Raw genomic sequence first — 22,628 nt, forward strand, 5'->3', positions numbered from 1 at the left:
CCCAGCTTTCATACAGATACAAGTCAAACCAGCTCCCCAGCCGCCAGGAAGGGACCCCAGAAAGTGTCCACAGGCCTGACTGAGGTGCTGTCTATAGGGGTGGGCATGTGTCTGCTGCTAACACCAAAAGAAATGCACATGTTCTGCCTGATTAAGGAGAAACTGAGCTGAGCCCTAAAAACCTGGGGCTGCAAACCCTTTGAAACGATCAGACCAGAACCCTTTGGGACACCAGCTTTGCCTCAGGTGTGATGGGATCCTGCTGCCAAGTGGGGCAGGGAGCTGTGCGCATGTGCTTTTCTCTGCTCAGGGGAGATTATTCCTGGAGAATAAGGCAAGGTGCTCAACACTACAAAAAAAAAAAAACAGGCAAGTGCAGAGTGTTGGACAAAGGGTGGCGAGGCTCAGTCAGTCTTTCCCATCTTTGCAATCAGCTCGTCACAGATCTTGGTCAACTCTTCAATTTCTTGGTTCTGAAAGACAAACGGTCACATGGAGATGAAGAGCTGAAGTTCCCCGATGGCCACGTGTAACCAATGAGTGATCAATTCCGGCCCCTTTCCCCACCAGTAATACAAATAAATCATCATCATCATAAAAGGGAAGGCATGGCCCCTCGGGGGAAGGGGGGAAAGAGGGGCAGAGCCAATCTGCTTCTACTGCTGACCTTCTGCAGGGCCTGGGGTGCTATCGCCCGACGGGCTGGGGCCAATGAGACTGCTCTGCAGTTGGCATTGTAGTTCAGGGCATTCACTTCTGCAAACAGGATTATGGCTACTAATCCCTCTGTAACGCCATCCACATCATTTCTAAAGCAGCTATCCGTGTAGTATGCAGGCCCTCTGGCATGTGCCAGATGAGTGAACGGCAGAGAAGCATGTAGAAAAAGAGATTCACTATCCGCGCTGATCCCCAGGAGATCTGCTCCCTAGAATGATGCCAGGAATCTGCATTCCACGATAGTCCTGCAGGATCTGCTGTATAGGCTGATGCTGGGGGATCCTAATCACAAGCTATCGCTCTCCAGCTCTGTATAACTGCCCACAAGCCCAGGTACCTGTCTAGGAGCACACTCCTGATACAGCTCAAGGCGAGTATCAGCTGGGACACACATTCCACGGTGCGTGGGGGTTTAACAGCCGCAAGGAGACACCCCGGTATCATTTATCGTCTGGATTTCATGTTCCCAAGTGGATAGTGCAGCTTGAAATGCAGCTGTTCCCAATAGCCACAGCAATATTTCAGTGTGATGGTAAGTGGATAAGAGGCAGAGATTTAAAGAACAGAATTTATATTCCTCCCCTCCTCACTCTGCCTGGCTCGCTTTTCTGAGACCCTCTCTCTCACGCCGGCTATGATCTGAGGAATGATCCCAAGATCAATAGGAGACACTTTAATGGCAACTGTTTCCACTGAAATCAATAGCTAAACCAACAACGGGGGCGGTGCCCGAAGGGCCTTTACCTTCTGTTGGAGGGCTCTCTCCAGCGACTCCACCTTCATCTGCTCTTTGCGCAGCCCAGCATGGAGAGCTGCACTTTCAGCTTTTGCTTTTGTGCGCACCTGAGCAATTTCTTCATTGGCTCTGCATTGGGGTTTAGAGAGAGAGAGAGAGAGAGAGAGAGAGAGAGAGAGAATATTTATTGCATTGGCCACCGCCCAACAGAGTATCATTACACAGTGCCACAGCGTGCAGTTATCTAAATGCCTAACAGAGCAAAGGATAAAGTCACCTATTAAAGTAGCCAGTAACAGCTGCAGTTGCTGGGCTGGCTCCAGTTCTCCTCCATGCTTATGAAAAGTTGCTCTGAAACTGCTTAAGAAACATGCTTAAGAAAAGTTACTCTGAAACTGAAAGCAGTGTGTCCACATATTGATTCTGAGGCTGTGTCTACATGGGGAAGTTGCAATGGTTTAACTTAAATTGGCTTTTAAACTGGTTTATTTAAGATGCGGCAAACCACTGTGTGGACACACTGCTTTCAGTTTCAGAGCAGCTTTTCTTGGGGTATCTTAAGTCAATTGCAACAGGTTTAAGATGAACCAAAATAAGCTCCTTATACCAAAATCAGACTGTCAACACAGGGGTTTGACTGGTGTAACTACATCAGTTTAAATTCACACCTTAAGTCAAACCAGTGCTATTTTCTCATGTAGCCAAGCCCTGAGTGATGGGTAGGGATTCTCTGCCTTCCTGCTTTAAGACCAAGAGGCCCCAGTGTTCCTGATATTCTCTGCCTCCGGACTTTAGGAAAGCCAGTAAGCACATGCTGCCCCTTGATAACACTTTAAGTAGTAAGGGTATCTCATTAAAATAATTGCCAATAATATTGTAAATAACTGGCAGCTTTATAACCATTCTTAACTCACAATCTCAAATATTATAAAAGAGTACAGTATCATCCAGGCCACCTCACTATAAAAGCACAAATGATATAGAACGGTAGATTTGCAAACTCTGTTATGCAGATTGCTTTAGCCTGCAGGAGTTCAAATTCCTCTAAACAATGAGCAGGACCCTTCTCAAGGTTACAGATTCTTTCAAAGACTCTGGTATGAATCTAATTTTTTATTTATAACCCTGGCTGAAAGACTGAAATTAAAACTCATTCTTGTTTCTCCCAAAGTTCCTGACTCAGTCTTCATTCTGCAGAGCCCACATCTGGGATTCTTACTTGTCTAATTTTTCTTCTGCATGGATTTTCAGGGCTTGATACCGCTGTTCTTCCTGTTTGACCCGGGCTAAATAATCCTGAGCACATTTTTTCAAAGCTTCTTCATTCTGGAAGAAAAAATTGCAAAACAATGGTGACTAATTTGAAATGGAGTTGAGCATGTCACAACTACAAAACTAACACCCAGATGAAATTGAGGTTCACAACTTGGAAGTATTTTTTTATTCTTCTGACAGAGTGCTCATTTATGCTATGACCTTTTTACACCACTCTGATAATGTAAACAGGAGTCAGACCCAATGTTTTAATAATGCCTTGCCTTTGCTCCAGCCCTTTGCTTGGATCCCTCTGCTACTTCTGATGTCTATTGTTCACAGAGTACAAGGAGAACGTGACTGTAAAATCTATAAAGAGGAACAGGCTCCCTGCTGCGAACAGCTCCAGCACCTCTCATCTCTGGCTTCCTGTGACATTTACAGCCAACACAGGTACCCTGCTTATTCATCACAATGTTGACATATAAACGCGAGCACCAGAAACAACCTTCAACTGAGGGCAAGGAGTAGAGCAATTTTTTGACTTGTTTTTGGTGAAAAATGAAGATTTGGTGACATTAAAATAATTTGCAAATTTGTGTCCATTTTGCCAGTTTCAAATGAAAAAAATTAAACATTTAGTTTCAACATTTTAAAAATAAACCATCTTGGTGTTTTTATTTGAAATGACTTTTAGCTTAGAAATGTCCTTTAATTTTATTATAAAAAATGTTCCACATCAAAACAAAACATTCTGGTCAACCTGAAAAGAATTTTTGCTACTTTCTAATTTGCTGAAAATTTCAAAAAATGTCATTTTCAGTTTGACCCAAAACAATTCCGTCCTCCCCTCCCCAAGAAATCTTGGCCTTGCCAGTGTATTGAGAAATCTGTTATTTGCCCAACTCTACCGAGGAACATTGATTCAAAGAGGCGTTGAGGACATAAGATGACCAGAACAGTATTGGACAAGTTTCAGAGTAGCAGCCGTGTTAGTCTGTATTCGCAAAAAGAAAAGGAGTACTTGTGGCACCTTAGAGACTAACAAATTTATTTGAGCATAAGCTTTCGTGAGCTACAGCTCACTTCATCGTTCCACCAAATGCATCTGATGAAGTGAGCTGTAGCTCATGAAAGCTTATGCTCAAATAAATTTGTTAGTCTCTAAGGTGCCACAAGTATTGGACAAGAAACAGTAATATCCTGTGTGCTTCTATAACCCCTTATAACCCCAGAAACCATTGGACAGGACATCACACAGGTAGCAAAGGAGGTACAACAAGGAAGAGGAAAGACCAAGAGAGTAAAGGACCTTCTTAAACCCTTCCAGAATGCCCTTCAGGTTCTCGTATCTCCGAAACAGATCCGACAGGGACCTTTCTACAGAGTTCAGGTCTGCCAGGGCCTGTTCCTTTTCCATTGTGAGCTGCTGCAGACTCTTCTGGGAGGCCAAGTTTGTCCTCTGTTCATCTTCTGTGAATTAGAAGCAAATTATATTTACATCAAAACTCTCCTTTTCTGAAATGGAGACTGTTGCAGCCACAGCCCCGGGGTTATTGCTCCAGATTGCCACATGACAGCCCTGGCTTGGATTCCAAAGGGAGGGACTCTCAGGAGCAAGCAGGGATGAAAGCACCGCTGGCATCACTGCAGCGATCCTCACTGGCCAACCTGGGATGTTGCTGATGGCTCTTCCAGGGGAGAGTCTGTCAGCCTACCTTGGCTGGACCATACATCGTCGCGGTGCAAAGCCGGGGAGTGTGTGTGTGGGGGTGTCTAATGGAGAGGAACATCAGGGCTATGGGAACACGTGGAACCTCCCACTTAGAAAACCTCACCGTCATTTGTCAGGACGGAGAGAAGCTGGTCAGGGCAGGTGGTGGAGCGGGAATAAGGGATTCTGCTGCACGCTCCTTACGGAGGCCAGTCCTGGTTGTAACAGCAGATGGGCACTGAACTAGGGGAAGCTGATGAAACTGGGTCCATTTTTTTCCGTGTTGTTACTGTGATCAGCATTCCACAAGCCACCCCGAGGCCACCAACTTCCTTATGCTAGTGACTACTGCCACCCAGAAAGACCTTACCTATCATCTGGGCAATGGTCTTTTCATATTCAGCCACGATTTTCCTAGAACGAAAGGGGACAGGAGACATTTACACACAGTCTGGGGTTTTGTTTTTATCTGTGAAGCTCTGTTGCTGGCAAACTGAAGCTGGTACATTGTTGCCAAGCACACTTCTTAAGGCTTTGGGAAACGAAATGACACCAGCCAGTTCCAGAGGCAGCCTGTGTGCACAGTCTGAAACTATATGTATAGTCACAGTCTAGATTATAGTTCTGATTCCTCTCAACCTCCTCCTCTCTTCTCCAGTAATATCTGCCTTCAGCTTCCACCCAGCTGACCTGGCCTTCCCCTGGGCTCTCAGACATGCACAGTTAATAGGATTTTACTCTTGCTGAAAAGAAAATGACAGACTTGTTACAGTCTGAGCATGATGAGCTCATGGCTTGTAACATATTCCATCCTGAGCATGGCTATCCATGTTATCTTATTACCATCAAAGCTAACTAAACCACAAGAGTCACAAAAGAAGAGAAGCATGAGCAGCATTTCAGTACCAAGCAATTCAGCAGCCTAAAATCAACAGCTTTGCTCCAATATACCCCAGTAGCTGCAGGGAAAGTCCCCTAAGAGTCAGGCGTGATTTGATCTGTAGCTCTGTGTGGAAATGCTAGAGGATAACAAGGGGGGTGAACACCTAATTGCTCAGATTTTTACCTCATTTCCAAGACTTCTTGTCGGCTCTCTTCATATTTTTTCTTCCATTCATTTGCTTCGATCTCCTTAGTGATTATCTACATTGTAAAGGAAACAAAATGCAAACTCTAACTCTCCACCCCCAGGCATTCATGGGCTGTCTTCCGGGATGTGGAGCCCTACAACTGAACCTCAGCTTCAGACTGTGAACTGGGAATGCTGTATAGTCAGAGACATTAAATCCAATCACTAGCAATGCAAACCCCTAACATTTTGATATTAGCTGAAGAAAGCTCTTTAGAAGATTATCAGCAATGGGCAAAGATTTAATCTAGATTCCAGTGCTGGCTCAAAACGTTCAGAGCCTCTAATTGCAAACATTTATGAAGCATTTCTGCTGAAAATTACACGCTTATGCCACTTGAAAAATAATTTTAAGTGGCAAACTTGAAGCATGAGGAGATGATTGCCCCAAAGCCTGCCATCGTATATCAACACAGGTGCTCAGCCGGGGGTGTTTTATGTATGTGCAGATCTTAGGTAAATTCATGGCTATAAAACTCTCCCCTTTTGGAGTCTCACTTTTGCCACAAGATGATGGAAGTGTGAGAATGGGAGGGATTTGCTGCTATCTTCTTTGCAGGCACCTTCCGCATGCTAGAAGAATTGCTGGCCAAACAGTAGGAGGGGACCCAAGAGGAACAGAAAGATTACAAACTACAAAGATTCTCCAGCGCTTGATGATTTAAAATCCAGACTGGATGCCTTTCTGGAAGGTGTGCTTTAGCCAGTCACAAGATTCTGGGCTCAATAGAGGGTAATGGGGTGAAATTGTAATGGACTGTGCTATACAGGAGGTCAGACTAGCTCTACTGTTCCCTTCTAGCCTTAAACTCTATAAACCTATGAATTATCCATCCCCTGCCCCACCGTGACCACTGAGAATGTCACCCTGCAGCATCTCTGCCTCTCTGGGAGGCTAGCTCCCACATCCTGTATACACCTGTGATGTGGTGCAAGTGGGGCAGCAGAGGTTATATTATTAGTATGTGGCAGTCCCTAGAGGCTCCAATGGAGATCAGGGCCTCCTGGTGCTGGCTGCTTCACAAACATGGACTGAGATGAATTCCTGCTCTGGGTGTACACATTTTACTGCCCTGAGCAGGCACCAGCCCTGACAGTGCTGAGTCACCATTACCTCCTCTCTTATTAAAGTGAGCACGGCTGTTTTGTCAGATTCACTGAGGCAAATGCTTTCCAGAGGACTTTCACTTCCACTCGCTCTGGTCGTCATGGCCCCAGAGGCTTTGTCCTTTGAGCACAGTCCAGAATCGCCCTGCGGTGACAAGAATTACTGCTCAATGATACATTCGATCTGCAGCTTTTCTGCCCAACTGCCCGTATTTGGGGTTTGTCTCCACATTCTAAAGTCCTTCCTCCAGGCGCCCACCCATCCTGTATTTGTACATTGATAATTCAGAGGCCCGTCTCCATTGTGGGAAGGAAACAGTGCAGTGTCTGATCTGGGTACAAGCCCTATCACTCCGGTGACGCCCAGTCTCCTTCAGGTCTCATTGTCTATTGAGCCAGTTCCACCCTCAGTTGAGGCTGGATGAGTGGTTCCCTCGAAAGTCACTTGAAAATGCAGCTTCCATGGGAGAGTGGGGGGGTGTCCGCCTCTGGATGCATACTCTAGGAGGAGCAGGCACAGGATCTGTGCATGGTGAAAGGAAAACAGGCCTCAAGGGAAGTCTCTTTCTAATGCACCTGACGGGCAAAGGTTTGAGTCCCTTCCAGGTCAGCCTGGCCTCTGTCTCTAGGCTACCACCCCTTAGAAATCCAATAAACTTTGAGTCCTGAATAGGATGCTACATTTAAACCAAACGTAGAAATGATAGAAAGCCCATTTCCCAGCGCCTATATCAGACAGTTTCTAATGAAGATGCTGCCTGAGCCAGATCCCACAATACCATCACGATCCCGTGCTGCTACCCATTAAAACAGCTCCAGGCACGTGAGCTTTGCTAAGTGTTGTTAATTGCAGCAGCCTATGTCAGGGCTGCAGGGGACAGCGTATCCTGTGCCAGTCACCTCCCATTTAATGCAGGATTTGCTACAGCCGGCAGCAGTTGTATAGACGTTTGCTCAGCCTGGGTTGTTTTGCTGGGCTTCACAAGTGGTTCTAGGGTCAGCCTTCATGCAGGGAGCAGTGCTGATTGTCTCCGCAGAGCAGGCATCTAGCTGACACCTCTGTGCAGACAGGGTCCAGTCATTGCCTCCTGATTGGGCACAGATCACCATCCCCTTCCCTTTGGCCAGCAGGGTATTTAACACGCTTCCTTAGAGCAGGAGGTCATTGGGTAGGGCCGTTACTGTCTGTGTTCTCTGGAACGCTTGCTGCATATTCTCTGACCAACTACTCAAAGCAGCCTCATCCGGAACAGACCCCATGAAAACCAAAAGTCTCTCTTGCCAGGGAGAACTTCTATCTAGTCTCCTAAAATGTCCTTTTCTTAATTTTATGCCACTAATCCTAGCTACACTCGCTTCCCAGTTAGCTGCTTGGCCACAGGCCATAAACAGAGAAGCGTTATACTGAGGAGCGAGTCAACATTTGTGCAGTGTTTTGTAAATGAAAAACACCCTGTCTCTGAGCAGTAAATTCTAGTGTTTCTCAGGACCAAGCCAGACACAGAATCTTGCTTGGTTTGTGAGGGTGAAAGTTCTTATCGTGCAGCACAGTGACAGGTGAGTGAACACAGCCCAGGAATGGGCGCGGTGGCTGCTCTCAGCACGAATGCTCTTAGACCGCAAGCTGGTGCCGGTGGAAAATCTCTCTTTAACGCCACCCCTGACCAGGCCCATGCAGTGCACCAACAGAGGAGCTCCCTGGGACTAACAGCTCGGGGCGTAGCTTGGAGACTCCCTGAGGACACCTGACACTAGGGCACATGCTCCTGAGCATTCGGCAAGTCACAATCCCCCATGTTCTCCCATCCCAGAATCAGCCGCTCCCACTTCCTGCCAAGCTCCCAGTTCCAAGGAAGAAACAAGCTGCCCTGGACACTGACCATGACTTGTCTGGCTGAGTGGAGGGTCTCCCTCTAGTGTGGCCCAAAATACCCCCCTGAGCCCTGCATGCCCATGTCCACCCTTGAGCCTCCCTGTACCGACTAATGCACTCCACCGAACCGTTAGAACAGCTGCAGGGCTCTGGAGACCTGAGCTGGGAATCCCCCCGAAAGCATGTACCTTCCCCTTGCTTTGCGTCCTTGGGAGGCTTAGGGTAGTTAAACCTGTCCCAGGGAAGCTGAGCCAGCTGCTGGCGTTAATCTCATTGTCCTCTGCCTGCCACCTTCCTCTCTGAGCTGTCCCAGCTGCGTGGAGCTGAGCTGGCGTAGCACGTCCCCTTGCCCACAGCTCTGCTGCAGTAGGGAAGGGATTTTATCTGCACGCCGGTCACTGCTCCGACACTGCTGCCTGGCTCCCAACAGTGCTGCTGGGCACGAGGCTGAAAGAGCAGGACACAGAGCGACTGACGAGAGTACACGGCGTTTCACTGGCAGCAGCAGTGCTCTCTGTCTCACCAAGGCTGTGTGATCGCCTCCCCATTTCGGTGGACACCATCCTGGTTGTAGGGAGGGAGCGATCGAGCTGGCTTCCAGAAGCAGAGTTTGGGGCCCTTTTCTATAGGGCGAGAGAGCTCACTTCCCCATCGCTATTCACTGTGATTGGTTCCAGAGAGGCACAGGATTTTTATTCACTCCACCTGTCTGTGTTTTCTGTTGCTCGCTTTTCCTCTCTTCTCCCATCCCCGGCAGCCCCAGGGGCAGACACTGCAGCGGCACGCTACAGGCCAGTCCAAGGCTCGAGACCACGTAAGCTCCATGCATCGCCTAGCAGAGGGAGCCACGCATGCAGTGCGAGGGGGCCGTGCATGCAGCCCATCGGGACAGAAGACTACCTGTGCATTGAGGGGCATGTCTGGCAGCTTCCCACCAGCTTTTAAAAGAACCTCTTGCAACACAAATTCAATTCATGTTGCAAGGGGATTACACTGCCGGTCTAAGAGAGTCCACAAGAGCATGATACTACATGCCAACTCTCCCCAAGCACATGGCAATGGGAAGGCAGCTGGCAAGGACACAAAGACGGTCCACAGGCAAACACAGCAGCTGTCACTGCTAGCATCTCACAGCCACCGTCTGTCCCTGGGGAGAGTTACTGCGGCTGTCGGGCTGCATTGCCTGCTCTTCACCGGCGGGAGCCACAGGATTCCACGTGATGGGGACAAGACTCTCCCTTGTCACTGGGCTGGGCTCCGTCCCTCGACTTCTCTTCCACTTCATTCCAGTTGTAAAGTTTCATATCTGGGCATCTTAAAAATGCTCCGACAGTATCTGCATACGTCTCCCCTGCCCATCTGACTCTGGGGACCATGACCATCCACTTGTCCATCACTCACTCCTGACCACGTGTGGCTCATACTCCCACCTGTCGAAATTCCTGGGTGTACAAAGTACCGTCCCTTCTGCCGACTGTTCGTGTGCCCCTGCCTGTCCTCGCCTACCTTCCTATTCCAGCATCATCCCATCCGCCTGCCTGGACAAGGCTTCAGGCTGCAAGCACAGAAGGAAGGCCTCTCTCTAGAGTGCACTTCAGGGGCTGCTGTGAAATCAGGATTGGTTAAATCCCCAGTTCACAATTTTAAATACATTAGCTCCCAAAGCAGCTTCTCCTGAGGTGCTTTCAGAAAGACTTCTCACCACTGTGAGGCTGATCCAGAGGCCACATGGCCATTTCTGCAGTGCCCTGAAGGATTCAGGCCCGTATCAAAGAATGTGGGATATTAGTAGTCAGAGAGCAGGGATTCGGGGTGATCACTTAGTATATTCAGCATAGTCTCCCAATTTTCACTGTGCATGCAAGTGTCTCAATATGCTGGCAGAGGCCCAGCTTGTACTCACAAAGAGCACTTCTTACTCATGCAAACAGCCCAGCTCAAGTCAAGGAATGTGAGTAAGGGCTGAAGAATCAGACCTGTAGGGAATCACAGTGTTTCAGGGGGGGTCACTGGCACAAGAGAAGCCATGGGAGGTCAGAGTAAAGGTGAAGCTGCACTTACCAGGGTGCTGCTGGGCCCATCCTTCTCCTTCTGTTTGGATGTTTCTTTTTTGAACCCTAAAACACAGGGCACAAGGTGTTACAGCTGCCTTGAGAGCATGACTGTTACCCCAGCCCAGAGATTTGCTGGAATAGAAGAGTTTAAGGCCATCTCTTCCAGTTCCTCGAGGCTCAGGATCCCAGGCTCTGCGGGGTTCCTGTCCTTACACGGATGGACAGTTTTATTTTGGGTCAGCACATGGCCTGTCTGTTTTCCTCATGCACAGGGAAATGCCTGCCCAGCAGCAAAGTAGCAGTTACCAGCACCTGCTTTCCAAAGCAGCTGGCAAAGTATGGGGAAGACAAAGCAGCAGCTCTTTGTAGGTACAGGTGCCAAACCATACTGACACTGAATGGGGCCCCAGGGAGGGTCACAGCCCACAGCAGGAATGAGACTCAGGAGACGCAAATCCAGCTCTTCATCTTGGACAAATCAATCTATCCTGTGCCTCAGTTCCCCATCCGTACAATGGGGATGAACGATACCTCCCTACTGCATTCGTGCTGTGGGGATACAAGCCATTAATGACCAGGAGGCACTCAGATACTGTGGTGAGGGGGCCATACAGCTCCCTAGATAAGCTGCGCTAGGTGCTGTACAAATACACATGAAGATGAGATCTCGAACTTTTCCTGTTTTCTAACAGGATTTACTTGAATGTCTACAGTCACGGTCATTATCCATGTACTTTGTAAACTTTAGGGTGTTCTTTGGGATCCTTTGGCTTGGGAAGGGTCAGATCAACGTAACATAGAATCACAGAAACATAGGGCTGGAAGGGAGCTCGATAAGTCATCTAGTCCAGTCCCCTGCACTGAGGCAGGACCAAGTGTTATCTATCCTGGCATGTGTTTGTCCAACTGGTTCTTGTCATGGATGGTTCTAACATATTATTAGAATTAATAGTCCCTACAGGATAAGGTGACATGCAGCATAGGTAAGCAACTGCCCACCCTGAGAGCTCTGGGTCAGGCACAGAGGTTTTGCTCCAGCACATGGCTCAAGACAGGAGGGTGGCCAAATGGATGGGCACAAAGGAGATCAGAGTTAAGGCGAAACCCATCACGTGATGGAGCTTAGAAGGGATGAACTGCTTCACTCATTCAACATCCTTTGCAGGCCAGTCTGGAGAGAGGTCCTGCAGGAGGCATGGTGGTGCAAATCTCACTCTTTGGGTATGAGACTCACTCCCTAGCATGCTCACTCACTCTCACACACGCTCCTAAGCTTCTCTCACTCATTTTAAGTAAATATATAGAGATTTAAAATATTTTTACTCAGGCACTGCAAGAAACAACAATAAGCTTGGAAAGACACTTCCCAAGCTTGTGTATTGTGGTAACCATGGAGACTACAGGCCCTTGTGCGATACGTGTGCAAGAAGACAGAGGAGGCTACTTGGGGGGAAGGGTGCGGGGTTGCGTGAGTGAATACTGGATGGTCGAAAAAATATGAGTTTGCCCAAAAAACGAGTAGACTTGATCAAAAGCTTGTGGGTTCTGCAAAATACAGTTCCAAATTTAAACTGCATTGAGCAAATTCAGTTTGCTCTCCAACCATCCAGGTTTTTGTTCCAACCAGCAAACAATTGTTTTGATTAAAATCCACTGGTTTGCATGACAAATAGAATTCTCACGCACCCTAGCCTTTAGTGTGAATTAGGACAATGAAGCATTTCCTATGCAATATTAAGCAGTGTACATTTTAAAACAAACTATTAAGTGCTGGTTGGATTAAACCCCTGGACTATTGGATGTCACCAAGGACCAAAGATGAGAATCCCTGTCTTAAGCTATGACCTAGCACACCTCCCAGAAAGTGTCACTCTTTGGCCTTGACCCTCACTCTTAAGGACAGCCAGCACGTGGCATCTCTGTACAGGGCTGGCGTCCATCTGCTCGATGGGAGTGGGGATAAAGAGATCCACATAAGTGCAATCAAGGGAGTGGGGACTCTTTCTCTCCAAATGAAAATCACTGGCCCGCTCCCCACAGGGCACCCAAGAACAAGAGTGGCAGGAAAGTGGTGGACTTGCTGATTCAGTGTTACCCACCCTGCAGGGCTTCCCTTCTGTTGCACTCAGAGCAAAGAGAAGAACAACACACACACACACTTTTGTGGCCATGCTGCAATGTGCCTTTATCCTTGACAGGTGCCATTCACTCCACTCCCCTCGGCTGCTGGCTCCTGACCCTCGACAGAGACAAGTCATTTTCAGTGCACCTCCCAAGTTTCGAATTTACCCCCATCTACATCATATTGTTGGTAAATGTAGGGAGACTGTAGGACATTTGAAAAAGAATAAAGCAGCTGAGAGTCAGGACCAGCCGTGACCAAATTTTGCCTCTGGTGTGTGTTCATGGGTTTCCTCTGGTTTCCCGTGCCACAAGGCACACGTTCCCTCACTGTGCTTTGGCCTCAGAGCCAGCTCTGTCCGAATAAGCATTTAAGGGCCTGGTTTTTCCCCACCTTTGTGCTTGACAAGACGTTGCCCTGATGGCCCCTTTTCTCCATCACCACTTAGAGCAGCAATGCTGGGCAGTTTCCTGGAGGAGGGAGGGAGGTGCCCACTATGCCTTCATCCCCCATATTCTCCCCTGCTGCTGCTGCCACTTGGAGGCACCATCACACGCCAAGAGGCGGAAGGGCAATTTCAGTCCCCTAGGGTGCTGCTTCTGAGCAGTTTCGACCACAGCCCCTGACCTTTCCAGAACCACACTCAGTGTGGCGTGTGTACAGGATCCTCCCGCAGCTTTCCCCCACTCTCCGTCTCCACAATATGGATTTGCACAACCATCAGCAACAAACGTGAGGCTGAATACTGACTGGGTGCAAGATCCTTCACTCCCTGCGTGCTACCAAACAGGTTCATAGATTCTACGTCCAGAAAAGACCATTGTGCCCCTCCAGTCGGAGTTCCTGTATAACACAGGCCATAGGATGGCCCTGAATTCATTCCTAACTAGAGCAGATCTTTTAGGAAAACATCCAATCTTGACTTAGAAATGCCAGTGATAGAGAATCCACCACAATCATTGGTAAACTCATTCCATTGGGTTAATTACTGGTGCTGTGTTCAACCTCAGAGGTGTCTGCATTTCAGTGATGGTTGAAATGACTCACATGTATATAGTGTCTGTAAAGTGGAGGGATCATTTGGGATGAAAGGCTGTTGATATTGCAGGTGGTGACAAGCAACAGCTGTTCCCCCCACTCTGAATAACGCAAATATAAGCCTCACACCAACTGGGGCCGATGATCTATCAACAGAATGGTTCATGTGTCCCTTTCTATTCTCACCAGCAGCAGAGGAGAGTACATAAAAGCTGTCTCCTCCGGTAACTGATGTCTGTGTATATCCTGCAACTCTATGTAACTGCAGTATATAAATTATGAGCCCCATGTTCCTAAATTACACTGTGGTGCTCTGTGAACGTGACTGGCTCTTTACTCACTAATAAGGCAAAAGCAAACGTATCATCAGAATACAATGACAACGGAAAGCAGGAAGGAAAAGGGCCCACTCTCCACTGCTACAAATTCTGGTTCATTTTCTCCACTTGGTCTATTGATATTTTTTATTGTCTAGATTTCCAGTAGGCCTGATTCTGCATTGCCCTGCACCATGGCCAATCTCTTCCCTCAATGGAAAGTGAGTGCGGAATGCGACCAAATCAGAATGATGGGAAAGGTGTAAGTTTTGCACTGTGACACATGGCTACCCAAGGAGCAAGGCGCTGGGGAATCAGGCCCTGTGAGTCTACAAGAACAAATGTGTGAAATAAAAGCTTTTCTCCTTATCCCACAAAACCTTTATTTCCCTGGAATACTCAACAACGCGTGTCTCAGTTAATTATCAACGGCAACCTCCCGTGTAGAGAGAAGTAAGAATTCTCTCCTCTAGGAAATATGCCCACAGAGACTATTACAGGTTTTTCTCACATTTCAGGAGAAATGATTAATGTGTAAGAAACAAAACTGGCCAGGAGATGGCTGCAAATTTTCAGTGTGGCAGTTTTTGCCGTTCCCACCTGTAACTTTGACATTGATTTAACATCACCCTTGCTGACTTTTAATGATTTCAAAATGGATTGGCTGGAGCTGCAAATTCAATAGAAGATAAAATAACGCCACGACTGTTTCTACAGACCTCGCTTAGCAAATCCAAATGTCCTTACAGGCACGTATCCAGAACAATTTTCATTTATATGACTCTTTAATATACAGATCTACATGATCTAGTAGACAGGTCCTGGAACTAAAATCTAGGCACATCCAAGTTCTAGTCTAACCTGAATTAATGTGCGACCTTAGGCAAGTGAGCTTAACCAGTCTGTGTCTCAGTGTCCTCACCCGTAAAATGAAGAGAATACCTTGAGGGATTACCTACCTTACTGGGCTGTGTGAGGACTAGTTAACATTTGAATAATACTTTGAACACAAAGTATTATATAAATTGCTGGCGCTTCTTCTAATTACCATTATTAAATATCAATCCACGTTACTGACTCTCGGTCTCCCCACACTCACACTGGACAGGTGTCAAAAAGGAGAAAAGCATAAACAGGAACTGATTTTTGATTCACATTTGATTGATCTGAAAGAGCACAAGCCAGGCTGCAGCTTGATAAAAGGTTGGCCCCACTTCACTCTGTTGGATTCATGTGACAAAACAGACTCATGGTTTAGACAGGAAATATGCAGAAGCAGCAAGGCAGCAGCAGAACCAGCATCATGGGAGAGGGGACTGTTTGTGGTCCTGGATTTATTCTGTACATCCATTGTCTGAGCCAGTTTCAGTCAGTGGCGATGGAGATGAACTTTCTAATGTAATGCCATCAGCTTCTATACAGCACTGAAATAAAAAGGGCCTATATAAAAACAACCTACAATCACTGGTTTTTCATAATGTAAGTAATACAGATGAGCAATTTGAGCCTTTAACTAGAATATACTGTAGCTTCCTGCCCAATTAATGTGAATAAGATGCAGGATGCTGCTGCTCAAATGGCTCTGTTTGCTGTTAGAGGTTATTTTGAGGTCACTTGGATTTCTGAGTGTACATGCTGTATGTCTATAGAGTTAGAGAGAGAGAGAGAGAGAGAGAGAGAGAGATGCTTCCATACCTGCTTCTGAGGATGAAAACGCATGATTTATGGTAGACACGGGAACATTGGAACATTCAAAGTACTCCAGGTCGTCTTCTGGCTCACCTTTCACCTCTGGCCCGGATGGTTTCTGACTGGAGGATGTAGATGCCAGCTTCTCTTCGTCAGTAGCATGACCATCGCAATTTGCAACGTCTGGGATTTTTGAGATCAATGCTCCTTCATCCTGTGGGATCAAGGTAGGCAATTCAGCAGGGCTAAACTAATCCATAGGGATCAGGCTAATGCGTCATCAGAACAGCCAATGGAAAACAACAGAAAACTCGTCAAGTGGGTAAGCCGCTCCTATTGGCATCTCAGGAAGGTTTTGGAAGACAGAAACACATGGCAGAAAGGAATGGACAAAATCCATTAAACGGTGTGATCACAAAACTTGGCACCTCACGACTGCCCCAGAAAATGGACAAGGGACACTTTCAAGGCATTGCCCCAGTTCCGACACAGAAATGTAGAGACCATGATTTAATTTATTGACCAAAAAACTAAGCAGGGCAGGGAGGGGAAGGATTATTGGATAGTTGCACATAAAACATCTCCATCATGGGTTCTTTCAGCTCCTCCTCATGTTGTTCACCTCCTCCCAGAAGCCAGGATTTGGGGATGTTGAGAGAGATTTTCATCGGAGAAGGGGGATGTAGTGCAAACTAGTGTTCTCAGGGACGTCTGATTGCTGGTTCTGGATTGTTAATGGTAAGGTAAATATCAGTTTAAAGATAACCGCCCCAAGCTCTTCTCATGATTATGTCCCCCCTACATCAGACCAGTAACAGGAAAGACAACCCCGAATCACGATTGCAAATCCTCCTCCTTCTCAACGTGCTCACTTCCCACACACAAGCATCTGCTGGCCTCTGAAGAACACAGGTAAGTGCCATTTGCTTAAATGTACCTGAGTGCAAACATCCAGGACCAGGGATTGCATCTCATATTTCTTCACCTTGCAGCCACTCCTGCAACAAGAAAGAGAGACAGATTCAGTCCCGGCTTTGCTGTTCTCACCAGGAGGAGAACAGGTGGAAGGAGAAGCATGTGCAGAGATAGGCTGAAGCAAAAGAAGGGCAGCCCCAGTGCTAGCATTGCACTCTGCTGATTGGACAGGTCCAAGCACTTATTAGGAAAATATTATGGCAAAGCAAGTTCTTAAAACAAAACAAAAAAAACAACCCAAACCAACCAACCGTTGTTTTCTTCAAAACATTTATTCCTCTGCAAAGGTAAAGACCAGAGAAAGCATCTCCAGTCAGTTCTCGCCTGCTGATGGAGAGGATTACAACCAACAATGAGCTTGGTAAGCAAGGTTTCTCTTACTAGGTCATTGCCCTGAATCTCTAAAGCTTTATCTGGAGATATTATCCAGGGGTTTAACATGCACGTTGGCCTTCTGGCAGGATGAACCATTTCAAAAAAGAGACCCTCCACAAGCACCAGAGCACGTCTCCTGAAGCCGTGTGTTACTCTGTTCTATCTACCTTGCAGCTCCGCATTGCGCTCACTTCCACAGTATCCATGCCTTTCCTAGGCAAGTCAGATCTGCACAGCCAGGCCCGAACAGACTTTATGGGGTCTTCTGCTCTTCTCCTTTCCCTCATTGTAGTACACTCTGCTTGGTTTGAAAGGCAGAATCATTTCATTCCTTTGTATTTTAATTATCTATCCAGTGACGGTGAAAACGATGTCTCAAAGAGGAGGGTGCTGCAGCATGCCCTAAAGAAGGTTAAGCTCAGGGTGACTCTGAGCTCTTCTTGTGGCTCATTCCAGATATGGATCCCCTCAAATGAGAAATGCTTCATCTCCAGCTCTTGGGCATTTAATTCTGGGTTTTGCAAGCTGCACTATCCGTAGTAACTCCTGGATGGAGATGTGGTTATATCCATATCTGGGTCTTAACACACTGATGGCCAAGGCCTTGAATTAACTCTGGATGCAGACCAGGAACCAGTGGAGAGACCACAGCATGGGGGTGGGGTATGGTGGAGTGGTGCATGTTCCCAACTGTCAGCCCATTGAAGAGCTGGGTAACTGCATTCTGCCCAATCTACATTCAAATCCACATTCAGCGAGTGTGGCTTCACTTTCCCACGAGGTTGCATCCTTGCTTTAGGCCTTGTACTGAGCTTTGCTTGGGTTAAGGGTCTGTTTTTCCTTGGACTCCATGTAGATTCATTTCAACCAATGTGTTAAACAAATCTAGCAGACAGCACTGATCCAGAGCCGGATCCAGCAGAAAATACCACGGGCTTTCTGAACTGCGCAGTCAAACATGCAGGGTCTAAAAGGCACTATCCTCATTCTGGCATTTGGCAAAACAGACTGGCCATGTCCAATGGATCTGGAGCATGCATCAAGGGAGGTGGAGGCAGGAGTCTCTGGGGCATAAAAGGAAATGGAGGCACCTGCCTTGCAGCAGGATAACATGCATCAGTGCATTCCTCTCTCTCACACAGCACAGGAAGTCATGGTTCACCATCCTGGCAGGGAGTAAAGTTTCACCACCACCTCACTGCCTCAGTTAGCAACCTACTGTTCCAGCCCTTGGTTTTTGGTTCTCCAGAGGACAAACAGTTGCTGAGCTTAAAGACAGATCTTGTGAGGGTCCATTACAGACATTTATAGGAAGGCTCACTGCCTCCAGCTTTTTCAATGCTCCTTACCAGCAATTTTGCAATGGTGAAATATGAAAAGATTTGCACTGAGGACCTACTCCATAATAATCCCCTTCTCCTCCCCTCAGTTCACTCTCAAATTGCTCTGTTCTGTTTTCGTGCCTCTGCCCATTTTCCAACATGCACACGCTCCATGCAGGGGTCGCTTATGCTCCTACAGCGCACAATGAAATCCGTTATATGCTGTGTCTGTGGGGGAACCCGATTTGGAGGCTACCATTCACACCTGTGTCTGCCTCAAAACCCCACTCAACTTCACTTTTCTCCATAAGATTCTAACGCAAATAGTTGAATCTCAAATCCAATGGGGCTTGGCAGATTGCTCTCTCCGTAGGTGCAGAAGCGGGCCACCATGCGACCTGCGGGGGAGAAGGTTCTCATACCATCTGGTAGCCAGTCTGATCAGAGTACCCTATCCCCGGTTCGCTATCCACAAGCTGCGGGGGAAGGAGAAGAACCAGGCTAAACTGCTCTCAGCCATAGGTTGCTATTACACACATCCCACTAGCCAGCTGAGTTTTGCTTCTCTCTGCTAGACACATTTGTGCTCTTCTGTTGTTCTTCTAATCCTGGAGCATGAATATAAAGTGACCTGCTTCTGTAACCTTCAGGGCTTTCAGTCAGCAAACCCTGAGGCTGCCAGACTCAACGGGGATATGGGACTACACAAACTAGGGAATGCAGGCCATGAAATGCCCTCTTTCTACAGCGTATTGAGTGCCAGTACTTAGGACTCAAACTAAAGCAAAGAAGATTGTATTCAGCTCAGGAAAATGCCTGATAAATGGATTCCTAAATATGTGTACAATAGGAAGATCCCTAGTTCATAAGTCCTGACTAAAAAACTAAACAAAACACCAATAGTCCAGAATGGCTGGTCAGTTTTCAGTCTGAAGGCAAATGCCAACACTTGCATTCAGTTTTGTTGAACACTGTTCAATATTGTACATACTGTTACTGACCCTTTCTGTGCTGGTATCCCCAACTGAGAACTACACAGACAATAAAGGCATAAAAGGGGTGACATAATGTAAATAAACTAAGTCTCCAATTCCAGCTAGTTCTGAATTTCCCTAAATCTACTAGCATAATGTACATGAATCCTATCTCCTCTGCTGCTCTTCGGAGTGGGCGATGGACTATGTTAGACAGTCACGAGTAAGATGAGTCCCCCTGTTCCAGGAGAGTAAAAGGACCCTAGAAATCTGGTGTCATGCGATCTCTGTTGCTCTCCTCCTTACTACAGGAAAGCACAAGGAAAAGCGCCGCACTTCCACAGAGGCAACACAAGGGAAAATACAGAAAGGGGGAAAATACTTTCCTACAAGAACACGCAATATTTCACTGGTCTGTTGTGGCCGGGGTGCTCATGCAGAGTGCTGCAGCATACATGACTAGTTTGTTATGGTCAGACTGATCTCACATGCAGGCTGAGCGCACCAGTTTGTTATTGTAGGGGGCTGATGCTTGCTATGGTGGCACACGTTGGTTTGCTATTGTAAGGTTTTGTGATGGGTCCAGATGAAGCTTAGCCAGGTGACGGACAATACCCCAGCATATTTAAGTCTAACTGGCTGCCCTAACCAGGCATTTGGGGCTCAGTTAAAATAAGTAGACAATCAAAAAGGTGTCGCCCCAAGGTGAGAGCTATAAACTAGGCGTGCAGACAGCTGCCCTCTGACCAGTCACTCAGCAGAATTAACCAGAAGAATGGTTTTGTGCCATCAATGTTTGAGTCCAACAAAGGCAGGATTCTCTCCCCACTCGCAGCAAGCCTGGGCCCAAATGCCAGCTAGCTAGCTCAGACTCTTCAGGGCACGTTCCACTGACGGTGTGGGGTGTCATTCATCACGGCCAGCTCCTGAACAGGCTGCCTGATGTTCTAACCTAACTCTAAGATAACGAGACAGGGCACCGGACTGGCAGGCAGAAAACCTGGGCCTTATCCCCGGCTCTGCCACCGACCTGCTGTAAGACTTTATGTTACTTCTGTTTTCTGTTTCTCCTCTTACCCTTTGTCTGCCTCGTCTATTTAGAGGGTAAAATCTCGGAGGCAGGGATTGTCTCTTACCATGTGTGTGTGCAGCAGATAGCAGAACAGAGCCCTGATCTTGGCTGGACTCTGGGTGGTACTGCAGTACAAATAATTAACATTAATCTGTGCACTGAGAGCGTTCAGTCTCCACACTGCCTAGAGAAAGGCGTTTTACCTTCTCCTTGCCCATCACTGGATAAGGCCAGTAATAGTTAATAAATAATGCTAATACTTCCCTTGTTGAAGGTTGCTATTCTTTGCAATTGATTCTTGTTTATTTTATTGTGCAGGAGATCTGCACTGAGCCAGGTAAACCCTCCCCAAGCCCTAAAGACATGACCACAGGAAGTTATGAAAAAGAAAGGTTTCAGAGTAGCAGCCGTGTTAGTCTGTATTTGCAAAAAGAAAAGGAGTACTTGTGGCACCTTAGAGACTAACAAATTATTTGAGCATAAGATTTCATGAGCTACAGCTCACTTCATTGGATGCATTCAGTGGAAAATACAGTGGGAAGATTTATATACATAGAGAACATGAAACAATGGGTGTTACCATACACACTGTAATGAGAGTGATCACTTAAGGTGAGCTATTACCAGCAGGAGAGCAGGGGGCGGGGGGGGGGACCTTTTGTAGTGATAATCAAGGTGGGCCATTTCTAGCAGTTGACAAGAACTTGTTGAAAGAATTTGTTAGTCTCTAAGGTGTGTGAAGGGGCAAGGCCAGATGGCTATGGAAGAGTAGTGGGAGATAGATATATTAGCTCCAGACTAAACAAATCCTGGTACCAGGATAAGTGAAATGGCAGCTGCTCCAGGTCAATTAAGACACGTGGGGCCAATGAAGAACTTTCCAGAAGGCAGGGAGAAGGCTAGGTTGATTGGGACACCTGAAGCCAATCAGGGGCTGGCTGAAACTAGTTAAAAGCCTCCCAGTCAGTCAGGTGGGGGTACATGTCAGGAGCTGTGGGAGGAAGTTGCGCGGTTGGAGAGGCTGAGTAGTACACACCATATCAGGCACAAGGAAGGAGGCCCTGAGGTAAGGGTGAAGTGGAGCTTGAGGAAGTGAGGTCTGCTGTGGGGGAAGTAGCCCAGGGAATTGTACATGTCATGTTTCTAAAAGGTCAGCTACCATAGCTGATACAGTCCCTGGGCTGGAGCCCGGAGTAGAGGGTGGGCCCAGGCTCCCCTTCCCCCCATCTTTGCCCCCTGATTAATCACTGATACTGGGAGACAACAGAGACTGTGCAAGGAAGGATAACTTCTCCTCACCTCCCTCGCTGGCTTATGATGAAAATGGCTCAGTAGACTGTGACCCTTGTCTCTAGAGAAAGAAGGGTTACGTGGAGGGTCACAGTGAGCCTTTGAGGCTAGCGAAATCCGCCAGGAAACATGGGACTCACAGAGGCAAGGACAGAGCTTTGTCACAGGTGCCACAAGTACTCCTTTTCTTTTTATGAAAAAGAAAGTTAGGTTTTGAGTCCCTGGGCTCGTTGAGGCCTCTGTGAAGCTGTTTCAACACGTTCTATTGTCTCCTGCCCTTGGAGCCATTCCTTCAGTATACGCTGCCTGCTTTACTACTTTACAAAGGCTAGTCACATGGGGAGACATCCCCCCAGGGGAAAGATTCACCTGCAGGACAAAAAACACATTTGTCTCTACAATGTATGGATCCAGGAGAAGAGCCCCCTAACCCAGTGTTTCTCAACCAAGGGTATGCATACCCCAGGGGATACATCAACTCAGCTAGATATCTCCCTAGTTTTACAACAGGCTACATAAAACATACTAGAAAAGTCAGTACAAACTAAAATTTCCTATAGACAATGACTGGTTTATACTGCTCTATATACTATACACTGAAATGTAAGGACAATAGTTATATTCCAATTGATCTATTTTATAATTACATGGTATTAAATGAGAAAATAAGCAATATTGCAGTAATAGTGTGCTGTGGAACTTTTGTTTTTTAATGTCTGATTTTGTTTTTAAGTGAGGTGGACCTTGGGGTAGGCAAAACCAGCCTCCTGAAAGGGGTACAGTGTCTGAAAAGACCGAGAACCTCTGGCCTAACCAACACATTGATTTCATACACTTTTACGTCCTCAGAACACATTGGAAGTTAAC

At 47.0% G+C, this 22,628-nt stretch overlaps 1 protein-coding gene across 9 annotated transcripts in view; it reads right to left on the reverse strand.

Annotated features, from left to right (window-relative positions):
* Nucleotides 1–156: 156 nt before the first annotated feature.
* The window catches only part of TACC1 (transforming acidic coiled-coil containing protein 1), a 78,104-nt gene continuing 55,632 nt past the window's right edge, over nt 157–22,628 (reverse strand). For 5 of the 9 annotated variants that reach the window (XM_043503129.1, XM_043503130.1, XM_038384856.2 and 2 more), the window contains 10 exons: nt 16,691–16,751; nt 15,760–15,967; nt 10,595–10,650; nt 6,668–6,805; nt 5,491–5,567; nt 4,795–4,838; nt 4,023–4,183; nt 2,676–2,782; nt 1,465–1,585; nt 157–473 (listed from right to left, as the gene is read on the reverse strand). In XM_043503129.1, the coding sequence (XP_043359064.1) occupies nt 405–473; nt 1,465–1,585; nt 2,676–2,782; nt 4,023–4,183; nt 4,795–4,838; nt 5,491–5,567; nt 6,668–6,805; nt 10,595–10,650; nt 15,760–15,967; nt 16,691–16,751 (1,042 nt within the window). In that variant the 3' untranslated portion in view covers nt 157–404. The remainder of the gene's footprint in view (nt 474–1,464; nt 1,586–2,675; nt 2,783–4,022; nt 4,184–4,794; nt 4,839–5,490; nt 5,568–6,667; nt 6,806–10,594; nt 10,651–15,759; nt 15,968–16,690; nt 16,752–22,628) is intronic. The other 4 variants (XM_043503131.1, XM_038384857.2, XM_038384858.2 and 1 more) reach the window with 3 other exon arrangements.

The sequence above is a fragment of the Dermochelys coriacea genome, chromosome 26 (genome assembly GCF_009764565.3).
Source record: "Dermochelys coriacea isolate rDerCor1 chromosome 26, rDerCor1.pri.v4, whole genome shotgun sequence".
Classification (NCBI taxonomy): Eukaryota; Metazoa; Chordata; order Testudines; family Dermochelyidae; genus Dermochelys; species Dermochelys coriacea.